General features: G+C 44.7%; 1 protein-coding gene across 2 annotated transcripts in view; it reads left to right on the forward strand.

Moving 5' to 3' along the window:
• LOC115091544 overlaps positions 1-19,859 on the forward strand; it is a 91,406-nt gene that overhangs the window by 13,511 nt on the left and 58,036 nt on the right. For both annotated transcript variants that reach the window (XM_029601758.1, XM_029601815.1), the window contains exon 2: positions 17,528-17,604. In XM_029601758.1, coding sequence (XP_029457618.1) covers positions 17,528-17,604 — 77 coding nt within the window. The remainder of the gene's footprint in view (positions 1-17,527; positions 17,605-19,859) is intronic.

Consider the following 19,859-nt stretch of genomic DNA (forward strand, 5'->3'; position numbering starts at 1 on the left):
CCAATTTGCTTATTCAGGGTCTGAACTGGATGTGTGCGGTGGAGATCTCCCCCCCCCATGCCTCCAGGAGAAATATTTACTATGAAGCTCACATGTCTCAAAACTCTTCTGTGGCAGCATGTAAGGATCCTTTACTTGGGAAGCTGGGATAGAAAATAATAAACATATACAATTACATTGTTCTGTACAGGTGGTGTGACCAGCACAATGAACATAGAGGAAGATGGAGATAACCTAGTAATATAGGTTACATCTTATCTAAATGTTCTTGCAATCTCTTCCCATGCATGGTCTGGTGATACAGCCAGGGAATGTTAACCCCTTGCTGTCTGGTCTGGATGATAGCCTTCTACTGTTGTTCCTCCAACACCCCTTCTTGATGGCTGAACGGTCAACATTCAAGACCTGTCCTCTCCAGGACATCGTAATGGCAGTCTCTGATGGAAACCCTACAATTCTTCATGTCTTCATGGGGAGACATTTTTTTTATTTCTTGTGTGGCTTTCCTCCATTTTTCAGACTCACATCTGGGTAGTTTTTTTGACATACTCCCAGGTTGAGAACTCTGGTGTTTCTTGGGCTTGCGTTCAGTGCAAGCTGATAAACCCTAAGTTGTCTGGGTAGATCTCAGAAGTGAAGGTTACTCTTTAGGGTCTGCCTCCTTCAGAGTTGTCTGGGCTATCTAAAGTCTCCTTCTTCTTCGTCTAAGCTGGTTGCTTTTCAGAGTTATCTGGATTCCCATCTGCAACATCATCCATTTGTTCTGCTCTTCTGCCCCGGTTTGTACTTTGGCAATATCTGATTGTTTCATGGCTTCACCTCAACCCATGCTGGTGGTGGTCATGGGAACTGTGCCTAGAGTTTATTGGAGTTGTGATGTTTGCTGAAGGTGCCTCATCAAAGTGTATACTTTCGGTGACTATCACTTGGTCTTTTCCAGGTAGTAGTATTCTGTACAGCCTCATTCACTGTATCCAAACAGCATGCTCTCTGTGTTCTATCTACCATCTTGGAGTGTTTTCAGTTCAGGACAGAACAGAAGTTTTGCAGATGAATGTACTCAGGTGACTCATGGAAGGTTTTCTGCCATACCACATTTTGTATGATGTCACCTCTTGTTGGCAGTATGTTCTGCAGATAGTTTGCAGTCAAGTGCCTATCCCCAGAACTTGTCAGGTAGGTTGGCATCTATGCTCCTTGCCATCTCCAAAAGCATGTAGCCCTTCCTCTCAGCTACACTGTTCTTATTGGGAGCAAAAGGCACTGTGGTCTAATGCTTGAGCCCTTGTCGCTCGAGTACACTTAGGTCACTCTGTCCACATACCCTCCTCCATTGTCCATATGGATGGTTCCAGGTTCATGCTGGAACTTATTGCTTGTCATTACCACTGTACTCCTTGAGTTTCTCCAGTGTTTCACTTTTGTGTCTCAGGGGGTAGGTCTTTGTGTGCCTGGAATAATCAGCAACAGAGGTCAAGAAGTATTTGTTTCCAGAAGAGTTTGCTGTCTTCATTGGTCCACACGAGTCATTGTGGAATAGCTCCAGTGGCTTACTTGTTCTTTTGTGGCTTGCCTCTGGCAGTGATGCAGATGCTGCTTTGTCTTTCAGACAGTGCACGGATGTCAGTCTCTCTGTGCATGGGGATATCTTTAAATCTACTATCGTCTGTTTATTGAGCGAGTCATTTATTGCATTTTGACATCTGTGACATATGTGTATATAGTTTTGGTGTGGGGGATTGGGTAGCTGTTTTGACTTCTTCATCTGTGCAGGTGATTTTCTTCAGGCTATAACATGCAACCCTTTGTGTCACCTTCCTTGACCCCTTCTTAATCATGGCTGTGTTTTTACGGAAGAAAAAAGCAAATCTCTTACTCATCAGGAAACTCATGGACTGTAAGCCAATATGTTAGTCTCCTATATTACTTCCCACAGAGAGTTTAAAACTGCAGCCCCAAATAATTCAGCTTTTCTCTGACTGCTTGCACTATTAGCTGCTTCCATTGTCTAAGCTAATGACTAATTTCAATCAGGTTTCTGGCTGGGCAGTTCCTCCTGAAGTGGCCCATCTCTTTGCAGTGACAACATTGCTTGGATTGCAACTGACCATCAGCTATACACTCTTCTTTGAAGTTATCTCTGCCTCTTGTGAGTTGTACCAGCTGTGTGGGGAATTTTTGCTCTTCTAGGTTGCTTTCATACATCAGCTGCTCCTCCTGCAACAATGGCTGTTTGAAAAACCTTTGTGTCTTTTTCTTCTGCCACCAGGAAGAGCTGTCTCCTGGTGCTAGAATTGGTGCTTGCCTTTGTTTTAATCTTTCATTTTTGCAAATTCATCTATAAATCTCCCTTTCACATAGTTCAGGGTTAATTCACATTTTGCTCTAGATTTTAGTGCATTTATCAAGGCATCATAGGATTTAGGCAAGCAGCACAGTAATATTGCAACGGTATGAGCATTTTTCAAATATTCTCCCATGCATTTCAATTTCTCTCTCTAACACAGCATTAATATGCTCAAGCATTTCCTGGGTTTCTTTCAGCCTTAAACTGTATAGTTTGCAAAGCAGAAATAGTTTGCTGTTTAAATTAAGCCTCTCATACAATCGCTTCAGACTATCCCACATTTGTTTCTCAGTTGCTCACCCATGGATAAATATTAATTGATTACACTGGTCTACATCAATTTTGCTGACTACAAGATAACATATGATCTTTATGTATTTTAGTGTGCTGAATCAAAAAATCACATCAGTTTCCTCCAGTCACGTCCGGTTTTTCCGCAAAATGCTGTCTACTGATAAACTCTTAAAGCAATAACATAACATTATTATTTAGATATGCTGAATATGGAAAAAGGTAATAAATGTGCAGAAAGACATGCTGAATACGCAATCGGTATAACCAATAGGAAGGCTGCTTATTAAACAGTTTTAAACTGCTGACGTATAATAGAGATGTTTATATATTTTATGCCCCGGAACAGCTTAGGGTATTTATAGACTCTAGAAAGAGGGCTTTTGTAACCTACTCTCCAAATGAGGAACCGGGTTAAGAATCAGATTTATGATTAATTGGATAAATATGTACTAGCCTGTTAAGTTATTTCAACTGAAATGTTTTCTTATTTCTGACTCCCAAAATAATTTCTGTTCTACTCCCTATTTTCTCTGAAATAAGATGGTGGTCTAAATAATTGAATGTTAATTTCTTGTAAGTATTAATGTTAAAAGAAAAATATGTTTCAGTATTTCTGAGCAAAGTTGTCTTTGTAATTGTATAAAAAGCAATAAAAAATAAAATAAAAAAAAACCTGCCGATGTCGGCTATATAGGCAGTGTGAAAACCAATGGCAGCATTCAGTCATTCAAGAGGCTTAGAAGTCGCAGCAAATTTAATTCTGTTAAATCTGTTTTTGTTGAATGTGTCATCCAACACTCAAATAGTTCGTGGACAGTGCCGGAATGATCCTGATATATATTCTGTTACATTTGTGGTTGTTCTACAACACCCAAACAAAGGATAAATATATCTGACTTTGTTCGAAAGCTTATCATGCATATTTCAGGGTTAAACTGGGTGACCAGGACAAACCTTGGGCACCACATAAAGTGTGCAGGACATGTGTTGAAAACCTGAGCCAGTGGACTAAAGGTCAGAGAAAAAATCTCATAACTATTCCAGAGCATCCAAAAAGAGAAAATGTCTCCCTAACAATTAAAATTTCACAACTATTGCTCTCTTGGTTAGACGACAGACTCGTTTTTTGCATGAAACAAATATATTACGTGCTATCGCTTCTTCAGAACATCTTATTACCCTTGAAATTCGACTTTATAATTGTTATGGTTCCCGGCCGCGCTTACCCGCAGCCAGGCCCCCCTAACTTCATCACGCTGCCAGCACAGGGTCCCGATCGGGGAGGCCAGCAGCACACGGGCCGCGGGGCGACTGCCTCCGGACGTCGGAGAGCAGCATCAGGGAAGACGCGGCAAACTCTGCCTCTTAAAGGGGCAGCAGCGCGAAGACCAGGCCGGCCCCGGAAGATGACATCATCAGCCAGGGAGATTTAAACCTCTCCCTGAAGACAGGAAGATGCCTTTGCAACAAGGTTCCAGTGGTTGCCTGCTAGTTTTCTTCTGGATTCCCTGTCTTCTGGCTTGATTTGGATCGGATTTGGACTTTGCTGCTCGCCGCCTGTCTCGGACCTTTTGCCTGGATATTGACTTTGTCGTTCGCTGCCTGCCCCGACCTGTGGCTTGGATTCTCTGTCTTCTGGCTTGACTTGGATTGAAACTTGGACGTTGTTGCTTGCCGCCTGTCTCGGACCCCTTGCCTGGAACTCGGACTTTGTTGTTTGCCGCCTGCCTCGGACCCCTTGCCTGGAACTCGGACTTTGCTGCTTGCCGCCTGCCTCGGACCCGTTGCCTGGACCTTGGACTTTGTTGTTTGCCGCCTGCCTCGGACCCCTTGCCTGGAACTTGGACTGTGTTGTTTGCCGCCTGCCTCGGACCCGTTGCCTGGACCTTGGACTTTGTTGTTTGCCGCCTGCCTCGGACCCCTTGCCTGGAACTTCTCATCGCTGTGCTGCAGTACATTCCACCTTCCGGAGACGAGCACACCTAGGCACTGCTGGTGGGTATCATCCCTCGTCCCGGACCAAGGGTCCACTACCATAACAATAATCTTTAATCAAACATTTCTCATTTGTGAAAAAATTTGACGTATTGCATATTTTTTGACTTCATATATGGAATCAGCACCTTTCATTTGGGTAAAATCAGCAAAAATAATTAGGTCAGCAGAAAACCTTTTTTCAAATGTAGTCCAGTGTTATCCTTAAAAAGAATTCAAATAATATTTTTGCTTTGATATCTCTCTGGCTCTATACTTGTGTACTTTAAGTGGGTCTATCCTTGTATATCACATCCCACAATTTATCTTTATTCAGCAGTATTTCCATCTTAAACTTCTGTATCTGATAATTGCTTGGATACAACTGCTGTGAGATATATATTGGAATCCATGCTTTCACAGTCTATCTATTTATTTGATTTATATTCCACCTTTCAGCCACTTAAAAGCAAATTACATTCAAATACTGTAGATATATTGCTTTTGTTTTTTATTGTTCTATTCATTGTTTGTGGTTATAACCAGGTGCCTACTTCACTGGCATTTGCTCAAAGCCTGCTTTCTTTATTTCCCTGGATCAAAACTGCTTAAATTCAGAACCTTTTTTTTCTGGCTCAGCATCTTTCTCTGGGCCACAACCTGAAAGAATTTTTCTCCCTCTTCAGCACTCTTTGACCCAGTCTGCTTGTTCTGAGTCAGGACAAGACGTGCGCAGGGGAGATCCCTATGCCGCCAGAAGAAACGCAGTGTAGCAGAAATGCCTCAGAAGTCTTCTGTGGCAGTGTACAAGGATTCTTTACTTGGGAAGTTGGGATAGATTGGTAATAAACGGTATTTATACAGTTACATTGTTCTGAACAAGCGATTGTGCTGATAGGACAAACAATAAAAAACTGGTAGACAACGAATAGTATTACTACTAATACTACTACTTATCATTTCTATAGCACTACCAAATGTACACAACACTGTAAAGATACACAAGAGGCAGTCACTGCATTGTGGAGCTTACAATCTAGTTAAGACACAGAGAGAAATCTAGTTAAAATTGACAAGGTTATGATCAGGGAAAGCCAGATTTAAAAGCAAACTGAAAAAGATGGGCTTTTAAGTAGGGTTTGAATATAGCCAGAGAAAGAGCATGATGCACCAGCTCGGGAAGGCCGTTTCAGGTATATAGTACAGCAAGGTGGAAAACACAGTCAGGATTTGTCAGTGGAGGGAAAGGGAATAAATTAAAGCATCTTTCCTAATGAGCAGAGTTTGTGAGAAGGAGTTTAGAGAGAGAGAAGAAAGGAGAGGTAATGAGGAACTACGTAGTGAATGCACTTGTAAGTGTGTAGGAGAAGCTTGAACTGTATTGTATGTGGAAGCAGTTGGGGATCCAAGGTAGTGACTGTTCCCCGCGCCCAGTCGCTTCCTTCTACTGGCGCGGCACAGCCTCCACCCGCTTTGGGTTACCTGCAGCGGCGGCCAACCGCTCTCAGGGCGTTTCATCGCGCTCCTCTCTCTAGCGCACCGGTAGGCCCTTGCTCCCAGGCCTCTCCGATGCGCTGCCATCCTCTGAGCGGGCCTGGCCTCCTCTAGGCCTTCCTAGGCCCGCGCGCACGTTCCTGCCTAGAATTTAAAGGGACCACGGCAGGAATTTGCCATGGCCCCTCCTCTTGCCCTGCCCAGCCTTTTTCTACTTAAGGCAAGGTCTGGCTCTCAGACCTTGCCTTGGCTTCTGCTCTTAAAGTCCTGTTTCCTGTTCTTCTGCGGAGGATCGCTCCCGTGCCTGAGTTTCTGTTTGTCAACCTTCCGAATTCCGACCCTCGCTTCGCCTCCCGACTACGAGATCTGCTGCCTGCCCTGACTTACGCCTGGAACCATGACTATGAGATCTGCCGCCTGCCCTGACTTACGCCTGGAACCACGACTATGAGATCTGCCGCCTGCCCTGACTTATGCCTGGAACCACGACTATGAGATCTGCCGCCTGCCCTGACTTACGCCTGGAACCACGACTATGAGATCTGCCGCCTGCCCTGACTTATGCCTGGAACCACGACTATGAGATCTGCCGCCTGCCCTGACTTATGCCTGGAACCACGACTATGAGATCTGCTGCCTGCCCTGACTTATGCCTGGAACCACGACTATGAGATCTGCCGCCTGCCCTGACTTATGCCTGGAACCACGACTATGAGATCTGCCGCCTGCCCTGACTTATGCCTGGAACCACGACTATGAGATCTGCTGCCTGCCCTGACTTATGCCTGGAACCACGACTATGAGATCTGCTGCCTGCCCTGACTTATGCCTGGAACCACGACTATGAGATCTGCTGCCTGCCCTGACTTATGCCTGGAACCACGACTATGAGATCTGCTGCCTGCCCTGACTTATGCCTGGAACCACGACTATGAGATCTGCCGCCTGCCCTGACTTATGCCTGGAACCACGACTATGAGATCTGCTGCCTGCCCTGAGTTACGCCTGGAATCACGACTATGAGATCTGCTTCCTGACCCGACCTACGCCTGGCATTCTTTGAGTACTGCAGCCTGTCACGGTTCTTGCCATCTTGTGTTTCGCTTTCACGACAGCTCCTGGACTCTCTCCTGGATTCCTTCCAGCTTCATCTCCGCAGCCTTCAGAGACCTCATGTAAGTCCAGCCGGCCCCGGGACCCAAGGGCTCAACCTGCGGGGAACGAGGGCTGGTAGTGAAATCCAGCGGGGTCTCTGCTCCAGCCCAGCCTCGCCTTCCGACGGTGAAGACCAGTGGGGGTTTCCTCCACAGGCAGCGTCAACTCCACCTCGGGCAAGGGGTCCACCTGCTTAGCCGCAACAAAAACACCTAGAACCTTGCCTTACCAAATCATAATAACATTAATCTTAGGACTCAAATAGCAACAACCTTATCTATGAAAAGGCAGCAATGCAAATATATCATGCCCTAGAACACTAATACACCACCTACTGGGGAAATAGAACAAGCTGTACTGCTACAAATCCCTACAAAGAAACTACATTCAAACAGAAATACTGCACCTCAGTTACACCTGCAGAATGCAGATCGACTCTTATCTAATACAGAATAAGGGACTGCAAATTTGAAACAGAAACATGTAGACAAAAATAAAATGGAAAGCCTGAGAAATCAGACAGTGGAATACTGAAGAAAGAACAAAATACAAATATATAATGCACATTCCGAAAACTAGCATATGCCAAACACTAAAAACTCAAAATAATTTTTTTTTTTTTTTTACCTTTGTTGTTTGATCTTATTTTTCTAATTGGTTGGTCTCAGCCTTTTTTTTTCCACATCCCCCGTTTCTGTCTTTTCCTAATTCCTTTTACAGGGTCTCTTTTTTTTCTTTCTGTTTCTTCTCTGTCCATTTTTCTTCTTCCCTTCCTCTCTCAAACACACACAGGTTCTCACTCTCTCTCTCTTTCTCACACACACAGGCTCTCCCTTTCATATGCTTTCTCTTTCTGTCACACACACTGGCTATCATTCTCACATGCTCTCTTTCTCTCCAACACACACACAAAAAGGTTCTCACTCCCACATGATTTCTTTCTCAAACGCACACACACAGGTCTCACACGTAAGCTCTCATTCTCACATGCTGTCTCTCTCATATGCTGTCTCTCTCACACACACAGGCTCTTAGAATCACATACTGTCTCACATAGGTTCTCACTCTCACATGCTGTCTCTGTCTCACTCGTGCATAAGCTTTCACTCTGACATGCCTTCTCATTCTCACACACACACATACATACACACAAGCATTCTCTCACACATACACTATCAGGGCCTCGGCCTCCCCCCTCACCTCTGGACCTCATCTTCTTGGGCAGTGTGGTCCTGCTTCAGGGTTTCTTCTCGAGCCATTGCCAGATGGGCTCCTCAGCGGCTCTGATCTTCTCAAGCTGCCATGTGATGTGTTATGCCCGTCGGTCGCAGAAGGCTGCAACCACTAATGCTCACCTCTTTCTTTGCTGCCTTGTCAGTATTGGGGAGAATGGCAGCCTCTGCCAGCAATTGCCAACCTGCCTGGCATTCCCGGGGCAGTGTGGGCGCTGCCGACTGCCATCTTGCTCCTGGAAATACATAGGTGCGTGCAAGAGCCACTCTTGTACACGTCATGGTGGGAACCTCGGGGGCGTCCCCTCCTGATGACGTCTTCGCTCTGCTGTACTTAACCTGACTGGCCCTGCCTATCGATAAGTTAGCAAAGAGTTCCCTCGTTGCTGAATTCACTCTCGCTCACGGACTTCCTGTTCCTGCATTCGGTGTGAGACGCCTTGGGTACCTGCTCCTCGGGGGCCCTTCCTCATCTCTGGCTTCTGCTCCTCGGAGGGCCTTCTGCCTTTCCCGCTCCTCGGGACCCTTCCTTGAACTACCCTTCAGTGAGTACCTAACTCCACGGATCTACTCTACCAACTCTTGTGGGATCCTCTCCGGTGTACCCCGTTCCTCGGTCCACTACCGCATTCTCTCTAGTAGGAGCTACCCCAGTGTACTCTCAGCTGCAGGCCACTACCGCTTCACCTCCAGGACCCTCTCAGTGTTCCTGTGCCTCGGATCTCCACCATTCCATCTCTGTGGGGAATCCCTCGGTGTACCCTGCACTGCAGGCCACTACCAGACCATCACTATGGAGAGACTACTTGGGTATTTTCTGTGCTACAGGTCACTACCATATCGTCACTACTGAGAGACTCCTTCGGTGTACCTGCGCTGCAGGCCACGACCTATCATCACTACGAAGAGACTTCCTCGGCGTACCCCGCTCTGCGGGCCACTACCGGATCTCCTTTTCTGAGGTATTCCCTCTACTCTGACATCACCACTTCTCCTGCACTCCCGCTCCGCGGGCTGTGTTCTTCTATCTAATAAAGACTCTATTCCACAGCTGTCTCTGACGTCTGCTGGGACCACGCCTCCCGACGGTGAGGCTTAGAGGGCTCCTCCCTGTGGGCGGTGACACCTCTCACCTCGGCCCAGGGTCCACATAGTAACAAACCATAACAAGATGGAATCCACGGCAGCTCTACTATAAGGCCACATTTTTGACCACAGGGACAGACACTGTTCTTCTCCATATGGGCCGATGCTGCTTCTCCTTCTTGCCCGTGCGGCTCCAGCATCTTTTTCTTCCTGGGCCAAGAGGGCAGGATAGAAGAGGAGCACCAGGAGATTTTGGGTGTTGGCCCAGAGACCCAGCAATTCCTTCAGAATTCTGGTCCGGAGAGTTTTAAGGTATGGAGAAGAGGGGGTTACATAGTTGCAGTCCTGGGATTGGTGGGGATGAGTGGGCAATTGCCCCAGGCATCAGGTCCAATGGGGCATTAAAGCAGAGCTACTTCTATCTATGGGCATAGCAGGGGCCCTATTATATACGTACAAAAGTGTTTACCTTGATGACTGTATTGACTACTGCCCCATAATCTCAGGCAGCAGAGAACAGCCCTTTCTTTCCTGCTCCTGGCCCTCCCCTGTCAGACTGCATGCAAGTAGGGGAGAACCAACCTACAATTTCATCCCCTGAAATCTATTCACAGTAACTGCACTTATGCCACTGGTTAAACGAGTTGCCAGTAGAATAATCCAAAAGGACTGAATATATGATATAATACAGGTGTGCCAAACAACACCCATATACCTTCTGATGCTCAATTTATTATGTGAAAAGTGGTGCTTGCAACAACACGCTGTTATAAAATATGCCTACAATGTTAAGGGAGCTTCATACTGCCGGGCTAAGCACATTGTCAATATTGTCATCTGCATAACAGTGTAGATGATGTGTCATCACTAGAGGTCTCTCTCTTGTCTGCATGTGAATTAACTGCACAGCAGACAAGCAGAGGACTGCAGTGGTAGCCATTCCCAGAGCTGATGAAGTTCTGAATAAAAGGCTGTGGTGGGATCGCAATATTATTATTTGTTTAAAAAAAGATGAGAGGAAGAGAGAGACTTACCTAACATCCCTCGAGTTTTTGGAGAAGTTAGGGGCACCTATTCAGAGTTTGAGATTAGCAGAGCATTGACTGCTCTGGCACCTCAAGAGAGTCTGGGCCCGACTGTTTTCAGCTTGAGTATTATAAACATTTTAACCCTGAATACTTACCATCACTGAGTGAATTGTTTAATTATTTGCCTAAGATGGGGATATCATCAGGTAATCTTTGGCAAGCGGTTATTACCGTCTTTCCCAAAAAAGACAGAGATCTCACAGATTGCTCTTCTTATCGCCCGATACCGCTTATCAACACTGATATTAAATTACTAGCAAAAGTGCTGTAGTTACGACTGGAAGGAGTGCTTCCTTTGCTGGTTTATTCAGATCAGACGGCTTTGTCAAAGGACGGACTTCAGTTAATAACACACTGAGATTAATGAATCTAATTCATCTGGCTAAGAAAAACAAGATTCCTGGGTTAGTTATTTCATTGGACGTGGAAAAAGTGTTTGATCGCTTATCTTGGCCACTTATGATGGCCACCCTCAGAAAGTATGGATTTCAGCAATGTTTCTTGCATGGATACAGTTTCTTTATGGGAAACTTTCAGCACAGGTTATGACTAATGGAATCCTGTCTCCTCCCTTTAGAGTTTGGAGACGAACTAGGCAAGGATGCCCACTTTTACCAATTTTATTTAATTTAGCATTAGAGCCCCTTGTTTTTAAAATTTGGAGTACAGGTGAGGTAAAGGGGTTTAGGTTTCGGGATTCTTGCCATAAAATTGCAATGTACGCAGTTTGGGGCAGATTTTTAAAGAATACGCGAGCGCGTACTTTTGTTTGCGCTCCAGGCGCAAACAAAAGTACGCTGGATTTTAGTAGATACGCGCGGAGCCGCGCGTATCTGCTAAAAACCTGGATCGGCGTGCGCAAGGCTATCGATTTTGTATAGCCGGCGCGCGCCGAGCCGCGCAGCCTACCCCCGTTCCCTCCAAGGCCACTCCGAAATCGGAGCGGCCTTGGAGGGAATCCTCTAACGCCCTCCCCTCACCTTCCCCTCCCTTCCTCTACCTAACCCACCCGCCCGGCCCTGTCTACACCCCCCCCCTTACCTTTCTCCGGGGATTTACGCCTCCCGGAGGGAGGCGTAAATCCCCGCGCACCAGCGGGCCTCCTGCGCGCCGGGCTGCGACCTGGAGGCGGGTACGGAGGGCGCAGCCACGCCCCCTGACCGCCCCGGGCTGTAGCCACGCCCCCGTACCTGCCCCCAAAACGCTCCCAGCACGCCCCCTAAACGCCGCGCGGTTCGGGCCCGCCCCCGACACGCCCCCAACACGCCCCCCTCGGAGAACCCCGGGACTTACGTGAGTCCCGGGGCTCTGCGCGCGCCGGTAGGCCTATGTAACATAGGCGCACCGGCGTGCAGGGCCCTGCTCGCGTAAATCCGGGCGGATTTACGCGAGCAGGGCTCTTAAAATCCGCCCCATAATGTTTTGTTGTGTCTTACAGCTGCGGAGAGGTCTGGCTCTGTCCTACTCAAATTGTTGACGCAATATAGCTTGATGTCTGGGTATAAAGTTAATTACGCAAAAACCAGTATTCTGCGTGTCGGTCCTACCTGCAGCATACCAAGATGTTTAAGACATTTTTCTATTCCTGAATCTGGTATTAAATACCTAGGGATATATAATCCCTCCTAATCTTAAAGATCTTCACCAGGTGAATTACCCCAGAGCCTAGGCTAAAATCAAAATGGACTTAACTAGATGGATCTCATTACCTATCTCCTTACTGGGTAGAGTGAACTTGATAAAAATTGCTTTATATCTATTTCAACAGCTACCATTTACAATCCTGGGTAAGGTATTCGCCCAGCTTAAAGGGTCAAAGTTCTTACTTTTTGTGATGTAATAGAGTGCCTCGTATTAAATATTCCATGCTACAACCTCCTAAAGATAATGGTGGACTTGAATTACCTCATTTTTATTATTACTATATAGCGGCACGTCTCACATGTTTGCAGGGATGGATGGAGGTGGATACAGTGGCAGGATGATATAATCTAGAGGCTGAACAAGCTGGAGGACACAGTCTAAGTGCGTTCTTACAATATAGTCCACAAGGCTCTACTATAGCGAGGTTAGGTAGAGTTTCTCCTATTTTAGCACACACATTGAAAATCTGGCATCAACTTCACAAAGTATGTGGTATTGCAGATGAGAGATATTCCCCCGTTTCACCTTTAATAGCTAATGCACAGCTTTCCCAGGTAACGTTCTCTAGATATGACGTTGTGGAAAAAAGCAGGCTTGTGCTATTTGGGAGGGAGAAGCTTTTAAAAATTTCCAGACTCTACAAGAGGAGTTTGGTATTCCGAATCATACCAAGTATCTCTATTTCAGTTGAGAAGAGATATCTATAGGGCCAACCTCTTTGAGACATTAAGTCGATAGTGGAAAATATGTTCCCACAGTCTACTGCTGTTCCTAAACTCATCACACAGCTTTATCATTCACTTCTTTTGAATGATGATAATCAGACCACCAGCCCTGATTTGATTAATAAATGGAATGCAGATTTAGATTCTGACTTTGATATTGATTGGATCCTGATATGGCGCTCCATTTTTACTTTTATCTATTTGTAAAAAAATCAGGGAGCTGATGTATCGGTTATTACATTGCACATGTAGATATCCTAATTTTTTCTCTCGTTTTAGTGCTTCAAGTCCTTTATGCTGGCGGCTGTGTGGTGGGCAGGGGAGCTCTATATTCATATGTGGTTGGGGTGTAGAGAAGTGCAACCATTTTGGAAAGGAATTCAAGGGATTATCAATACTTGAGTGGGGATAAATGTCGTCGTTCTTTCTCCCAAATTATGTTTGGTAAACTGTTGAGATGAACAAAAGTTCTCAAAAGCAGACAAACGGTTAATATCTCATTTGTTGCATATTTTCGGAAGACCTCACCACAGATTCCTGTATGGCACAAGAAAGTGGTTGAGTTGGCTATTATGGAACGTATTGCATTTGCTTTAAACAGCAAACTTGAGGTATACAAAGCCGAATGGCATGTTCAGAATTAGAGTATCCAAACAAAGAGTGGAAACAATTTATTTATCAACAACCACTAGTGAAAAGATTATTTAACAAAAGGGACAACGTCATCAGACTTTAGTGCTACACTTTTAATCCACTGTCTCTCGCCACGCAATGGGCCGCAAACAGCATCTGCCGCTTCTAGGCACTATAATGTAATCACTTGACGTTGTACCCCAACCTTTAACCACCCGTTTTACCCGTCTCATCAACCCAATTTTCACATACCAAAAACAATTTTTCTTATTTTTATTAAACTGACATATTTTGTATTAAAAAATACTTAGCTCCCACTGTAGCGTTCCAAACACTGCCCCAACACGGACCATGTTTCGGGTTAAGTATTTTTTAATACAAAATATGTCAGTTTAAAAAAAATAAGAAAAATAGTTTTTGGTATGTGAAAATTGGGTTGATGAGACGGGTAAAACGGGTGGTTAAAGGTTGGCGTACAACGTCAAGTGATTACATTACAGTGCCTAGAAGCGGCTGATGCTGCTTGCGGCCCATTGCGTGGCGAGAGACAGTGGATTAAAAGTGTAGCACTAAAGTCTGATGACGTTGTCCCTTTTGTTAAATAACCTTTTCACTAGTGGTTGTTGATAAATGAATTGTTTCCTCTCTTTGTTTGGATATTGTTAATAGTGAGGGGATTGTGCTTCTGTTTTGTGATTAAACATCAGAATCAGAATATTACATACGTTATGGGAATAGCCAGAGAATTATACCCCCATTGCTGATGTACAGGAATGATGTGTTGTAAAGGTTTGGGTTTTTTAAATCTTTTTCCTACTGATTGTTAGACTATTAAGTTATATTCCTTCATGTAGGAGATGAAGTTATAGCTCATGTTCCATGTCCCCTGTCTTCTGAAAATAAAGTTAAAAAAAAAAAAGAAAGGTAAGAGGCTTATCTTTATGTTGTATTGTACATTAAAAGTTGATGGTACTTGTTTAACTAGTAATACAGGTGTGCCAAGCAACTCCTATATACGTTCTGATACCCAATATTTTAATATAAAAAATGGTGTTTGCAACGATGTGCTGTTATAAAATACTGTATGTCTAAAATATTAAGAGACATGTCATCTACGCTGTTACGCGGTATGGAATAAATCAAATGTTCCCCCCCTGGAGCAGGAAATGTATTGCGAAACACGGCTCGTGTTGGGGATGATAATGGAGAACTGCGAGCAAGCTTTTCGCAGTTAAGCATCAGACAATTTCGGATAAGTGATAACTGTGACTTTGGTGACGGCTATATTCAATTTTCAAGTGACAGCGTTTGCAGTTTTCATTTTTTGAGTTAAGAAAAACACATATTTCAAGTTCATGGACTTTATTTTCAATTGCATTACACAAAAAAAATATATATATTCAAAATTGTGAACTTAATTCAGTGGGTCTGATGAGTAAAAGAGGACTGCAACTATTCGTTACACTAAAAGCCATTGGCAATGGGTTTAGCCCGGTATTATGAAGGTCCCTTAACACTGTAGACATATTTTATAACAGCGTGTCGTTGCATGCACCCTTTTTTTTATATATAAAAATTGGGTATCAGAACGTTTATACAAGTTGTTTGTTGCACCTGTATTACTGGTTAAACAAGTACCATCAACTTTTAATCTACAATACAACATATAAATAAGCCTCTCACCTTTTTTTTAAACAAATAAATAATAATATTATGATCCCTCCACAAGCTTTTATTCAGAACTTGATCAGCTCTGGGAATGGCTACCAGTGCAGTTCTCTGCTTGTCTGCTGTGCAACTAATTCACAGGTAGACAAGAGACCTCTAGTGATGACAGCAAGTTGTGTGGAAGTCTTAAAGGAGCCTTGCTTTTATTAGCATGAGAAAGTGGGAATTCACAGTAAGTGTTACACACAGTTCCACAATGCTGGCATTCCCAGGGTGCAGTTAGATCAGGGGAGAAAACTATGCACACAGTTTTGGAGTTTGAAAACTATGCATGTAGTTTTGGGAGGAAAACATATCTGCAGACCAGTGAGGTGCAAATCTTTTCTGACACATTTTCCTAAGGCAAATTTCAAAGTGAAAGTACCTTTGGGCCTTGCAGCTACGCGAGCAAGATGACAGTTGTCCCCTGAATGTATAGGTCCATGAATGGCTATGCTGAAGATTTCCTGATACAAAAATTGTTCAAAACATGGCCCGCATTAGATGTAATTTCCAGCATTGTCTCTGCTTTTGATCAGCTGTTTTCCTGCAGCATTTTGAGTGCCTGCTTCAGATTTCTTCCTGCCAACTGGCCATGGGAGCTTGTGGTCTCTCACTACTTCTTTAAGCTGTTTTTTGCACTTTACCATTCATTTTTTTGACAGTTGTCATAAAAAAACATAATTATATTAAAAAGACTTTAAGACCTGAACTTTTGATTAATATATAGGGGTTTATGACAACATGATCTTAATGTATGATGGTCCTTTCAACTGCATAAGGCCTCCTGTATATATTTAATTTATTAGGCGGGACGGTAACTCTAAAACAAGTGTGTGGGCGCCCATACACATGCGTATGTACGTGCACGCACACATCTGTAGGAATTTTGTATGCACAATTGCACGCATATAATTTAAAATGCGCCTACCATGTGTTTGTGTGCTCCTAATTTTAAGCGGTTATGTCATCAAACGTAATTTGCGATCTTCCTTACAAATTTGTCGGCTTTCACACCCGTAGGAAAGCAGATTTTAAAACGTGCTCGCATGAAGATTCCCAGGTTTTCAAATTAGTCCACCAGTTTGCCCAGTCTCTCTCAAGAGCATCCAGACCCCTCTGGTTCTTCAGCCTGCACTCCCGCCCCCCTCCCCCCTGTTCACCCAGACCCCCTCATCCAGTGGTTTTTGGTCTAAAAACGAGTTTTCTTCAGACTTACACGGATACGGATTTATGTGCGCAAATGTCGTCCCCGCCCCAGAACGCCCCTGACACATCCTGACTCCACCCCTTTTCCCAGCGCATTGGATTGCTTGCGTATGCACATATATGCGTGTAATTGGGCTGTTTTAAAATACGAGTTGTTTGCATTCGGCCCAGATTCTTGCATTTAAGGCCTTTTAACGCGAGCAAAAAAACTGGATTCGGTTCCTGAATTAGGCCTCTGCTGCCCATGTTGGCTGGGATTGGGGATGCTGCACAGTCAGCATTCACATCCTCAGGGGAAAGCGGGTCTCAGCCATTGCTCAGTGAGGACACCTAGTGACTGAACATACTATAGACTAGGATGGCAGATGAGGACTGTAAGGTGCGTCCAGTTTGTCCATTTTTACTTCCTGGTCCATGCCATAGTCCCCAGTTGATCTCTGGCATTCCTGTCACTTTTTCCACCATTAGGGATCCTCTGTGCTTGAATTCCATCACTGTTTTTTTTCTCCATCATTTCTCCTGGAAGGCTGTTAGGGACCCTGGTTTATGGTCCCTATCTGAGAATGTTGCAGCAACGGCTGGGTTGAGTTGAAAGGGGAATATAAAAGTAGGGGAACCCCCTCAACTAGGTGCAGGTTGATGGCACCAGAGCCTGGTTCCAACTGAACTGGAAATCCACAGGAGATGGAGGAAACTGTGGGGGCCATAAAATAGAAAAAACAAAGAAATCTATATATATATATATATATATTTATATAAATATATTAATATTTATAAATATAAATATATATATATATATATATATATATATATATATATATATATATATATATATATATATATATATTTATTTATTTATTTTCTAAAACTCAGCCGGACTGAATGATTTATCGGTATTTGAAGGACTTAATTTCTTTCTTTTTCTTGTGTGTTCTCTAGTTTGTTTGGACTGCCCAGGCTTCGCGATATCATAAGGGATTACGTCTGCAGGAAAAAGGTGGTGCCAGCTAAGAAAGGTAAATGCAGCATTCTTCGTTGACAGCCATGGAAGAAAATGCTGAATGCTCTAAGAATCGTAGTCCGGTGTTATAGCGGCAAGGACACGTCTACATTCCCCCGCGCCCTCTGGCTGGCGCAGAGCAGTGGCACCAGTGCAAGGGAGCAGTCCTTCCCGCTGAAAGCGAGACACTGGCCCCGATTCACTAAAGCTTTTTCCTCAAACACCCCCCCCCCCTTAGACACAGAATGGGAGCAAAGCTTCAGTACATCAGGCCCCCGCCCCCCCCCCCCCCCCCGGTGCCTCGCAACCCAGCTGCTAGAGCGCTTGCCATAGGTTGATGTGTGGCGCGACACCGACAGCACTCTATGCAGGCCTTCCCTGCCGTTCCTTAGCAAGGACCAGCGGTGCCACCGTAGCAGCCGGGAATAAAGCCACAGTTAAAATGATCTGATAACGATTTTCCCCAGAGCCCCCCTCCCCCCCAAACCGTTCTTCATCCTGTGGTGTTCTTCTTTATTCTTGGCCATCAGAGAGTTGAACACTCCAGCACTGCCAGAATCCAGCCCCCTCCCTGCACTTGATGGATGGCAGGCAAATAGTTTTGCTTTGAAGAGGACCTCAGAGAATGCTCGTTTGTTTTTGTGTTCATGTAGACAGTACAATAAGATGCTTTAGTTTGCATGAACGTATCGGGGCTTGTTTTCTCAAGAGCTTTCTGCCACTTGTGTGCCTGTGGGATAAAGCTTTCAGGTCATAGCTGTTAAACATTTCTGGCCATTTGTCTTCCATAGTAGCCTAAAAGATGTTGGTAGATAAGGCCTGACTGTTTAAACAGATTTTTAACCTGGAATAGCATTTTCCCCCCTGAATGCCCGTACATCCGTATTACCGTTGTTTATGTAGCATGCATTATTTCATGTCTAGTATTGGGATATTTATTTCGATGTTTTTTAATATGTTTTCATATGATGTAATATTTATATTCATTGATTTTAAACTGTGAGCTGCTTTGATGGTATTCATGGAATTGCAATATATCAAATGAATAAACTAATAATAGAACAATTGGCCTACCAAGTTTGCCTTGTTGCTCCCGGCTACACAGTTCTAGCTAAGGAGGATCTCCCAGTTGTCCGTCATGTAAGCTTACGTGCTTATATTGCTCTGGCTCTGGTCAGCACTCTTCCTTGCCTGTCACACTCTTCAGTACGCTAAGGAGATCTGCCAGTAGTCAGTTGTTAGCTGGGAAATGCAGTTAAATGGTCCTTCTGCCCCTGCTAGGCAGCTTGCCAGCACTCCCAGTTATTTCTGTGAGAGCTACGAGTTCCAACCTCACCTCCCTTTTATGTATATTCCTACTATTTACCAGCGTCTCTCCTGTTCGTTTCTAAGAAAAATTACCTGTCTGAAGAAAAAACAAATCTCTTTTATTTATAAGTTACACAGGGCTAAGCTTAACACTTCCTCAGGCAACACACAGGCAATTAGGGACACAGACTATAATAAAAGCAATAGCTGCAAAAGCAGATTTGACATCCAGTGCTTATCAGAATACAATTAATTCATTATTGCCAGCCCCACATCTTTCTAGCGGCACTTGCAAGTATAAAATGCTAATGAGCTCTTCCTTCCTGCCCCACAGACTGGGGAATACAATTACAGCTCTCACCACAGGGGGACCTGCAGCTGAACCCTCTGCCTGGATCTTCAGCGGGCTGGTCTCTCCGTGACCAGGACATCCCGAGCTGGAAAGGGCTTCACCTTTTCCACTTTCTAGCAGCAAGGTGCGCTCAGCTCCTCTACCTAGGGACCCCTGGGAGGAGACCGGTCTTTTTTCTCTCTGCAGTGGGTGGAGGGAGCTTGGCCAGGGTGGAGGCAGCAGCATCCGGATGGACCGCCTGCTTTTCTTTTATGGGTACCGATCGAATGATGACAGACGGCCATGAGTGCTGGCAGCTGGCTCCTTCTCAAGGGCTCACCTACACATAATTCAGCAGCTCATGCATAGTCAGGTGAATGCATAATTAAGGCTTTTAATTAGCAAATTTTCCCGCTCTTTGGCCAGTCCTTTGCTTGCTGGCACAGTTCAACAAGTGGTCAGTGTAAGAAATGGCAGTTGTCCAGGTTTGACAGGGCTCTCATAAACTCTGACCCCGGATAGGAAAATGAGGATCATAAAGAGAGGCCCCAGTGTTATTTCAGAACCGATTCGCAGTGCCAGATGGTCCTCATGTTGCTTTTGGCCTCTTTTAGGCGCCACCTAGGCTAGAA

The sequence above is a fragment of the Rhinatrema bivittatum genome, chromosome 1 (assembly GCF_901001135.1).
Source record: "Rhinatrema bivittatum chromosome 1, aRhiBiv1.1, whole genome shotgun sequence".
In the NCBI taxonomy this organism is placed as follows: Eukaryota; Metazoa; Chordata; class Amphibia; order Gymnophiona; family Rhinatrematidae; genus Rhinatrema; species Rhinatrema bivittatum.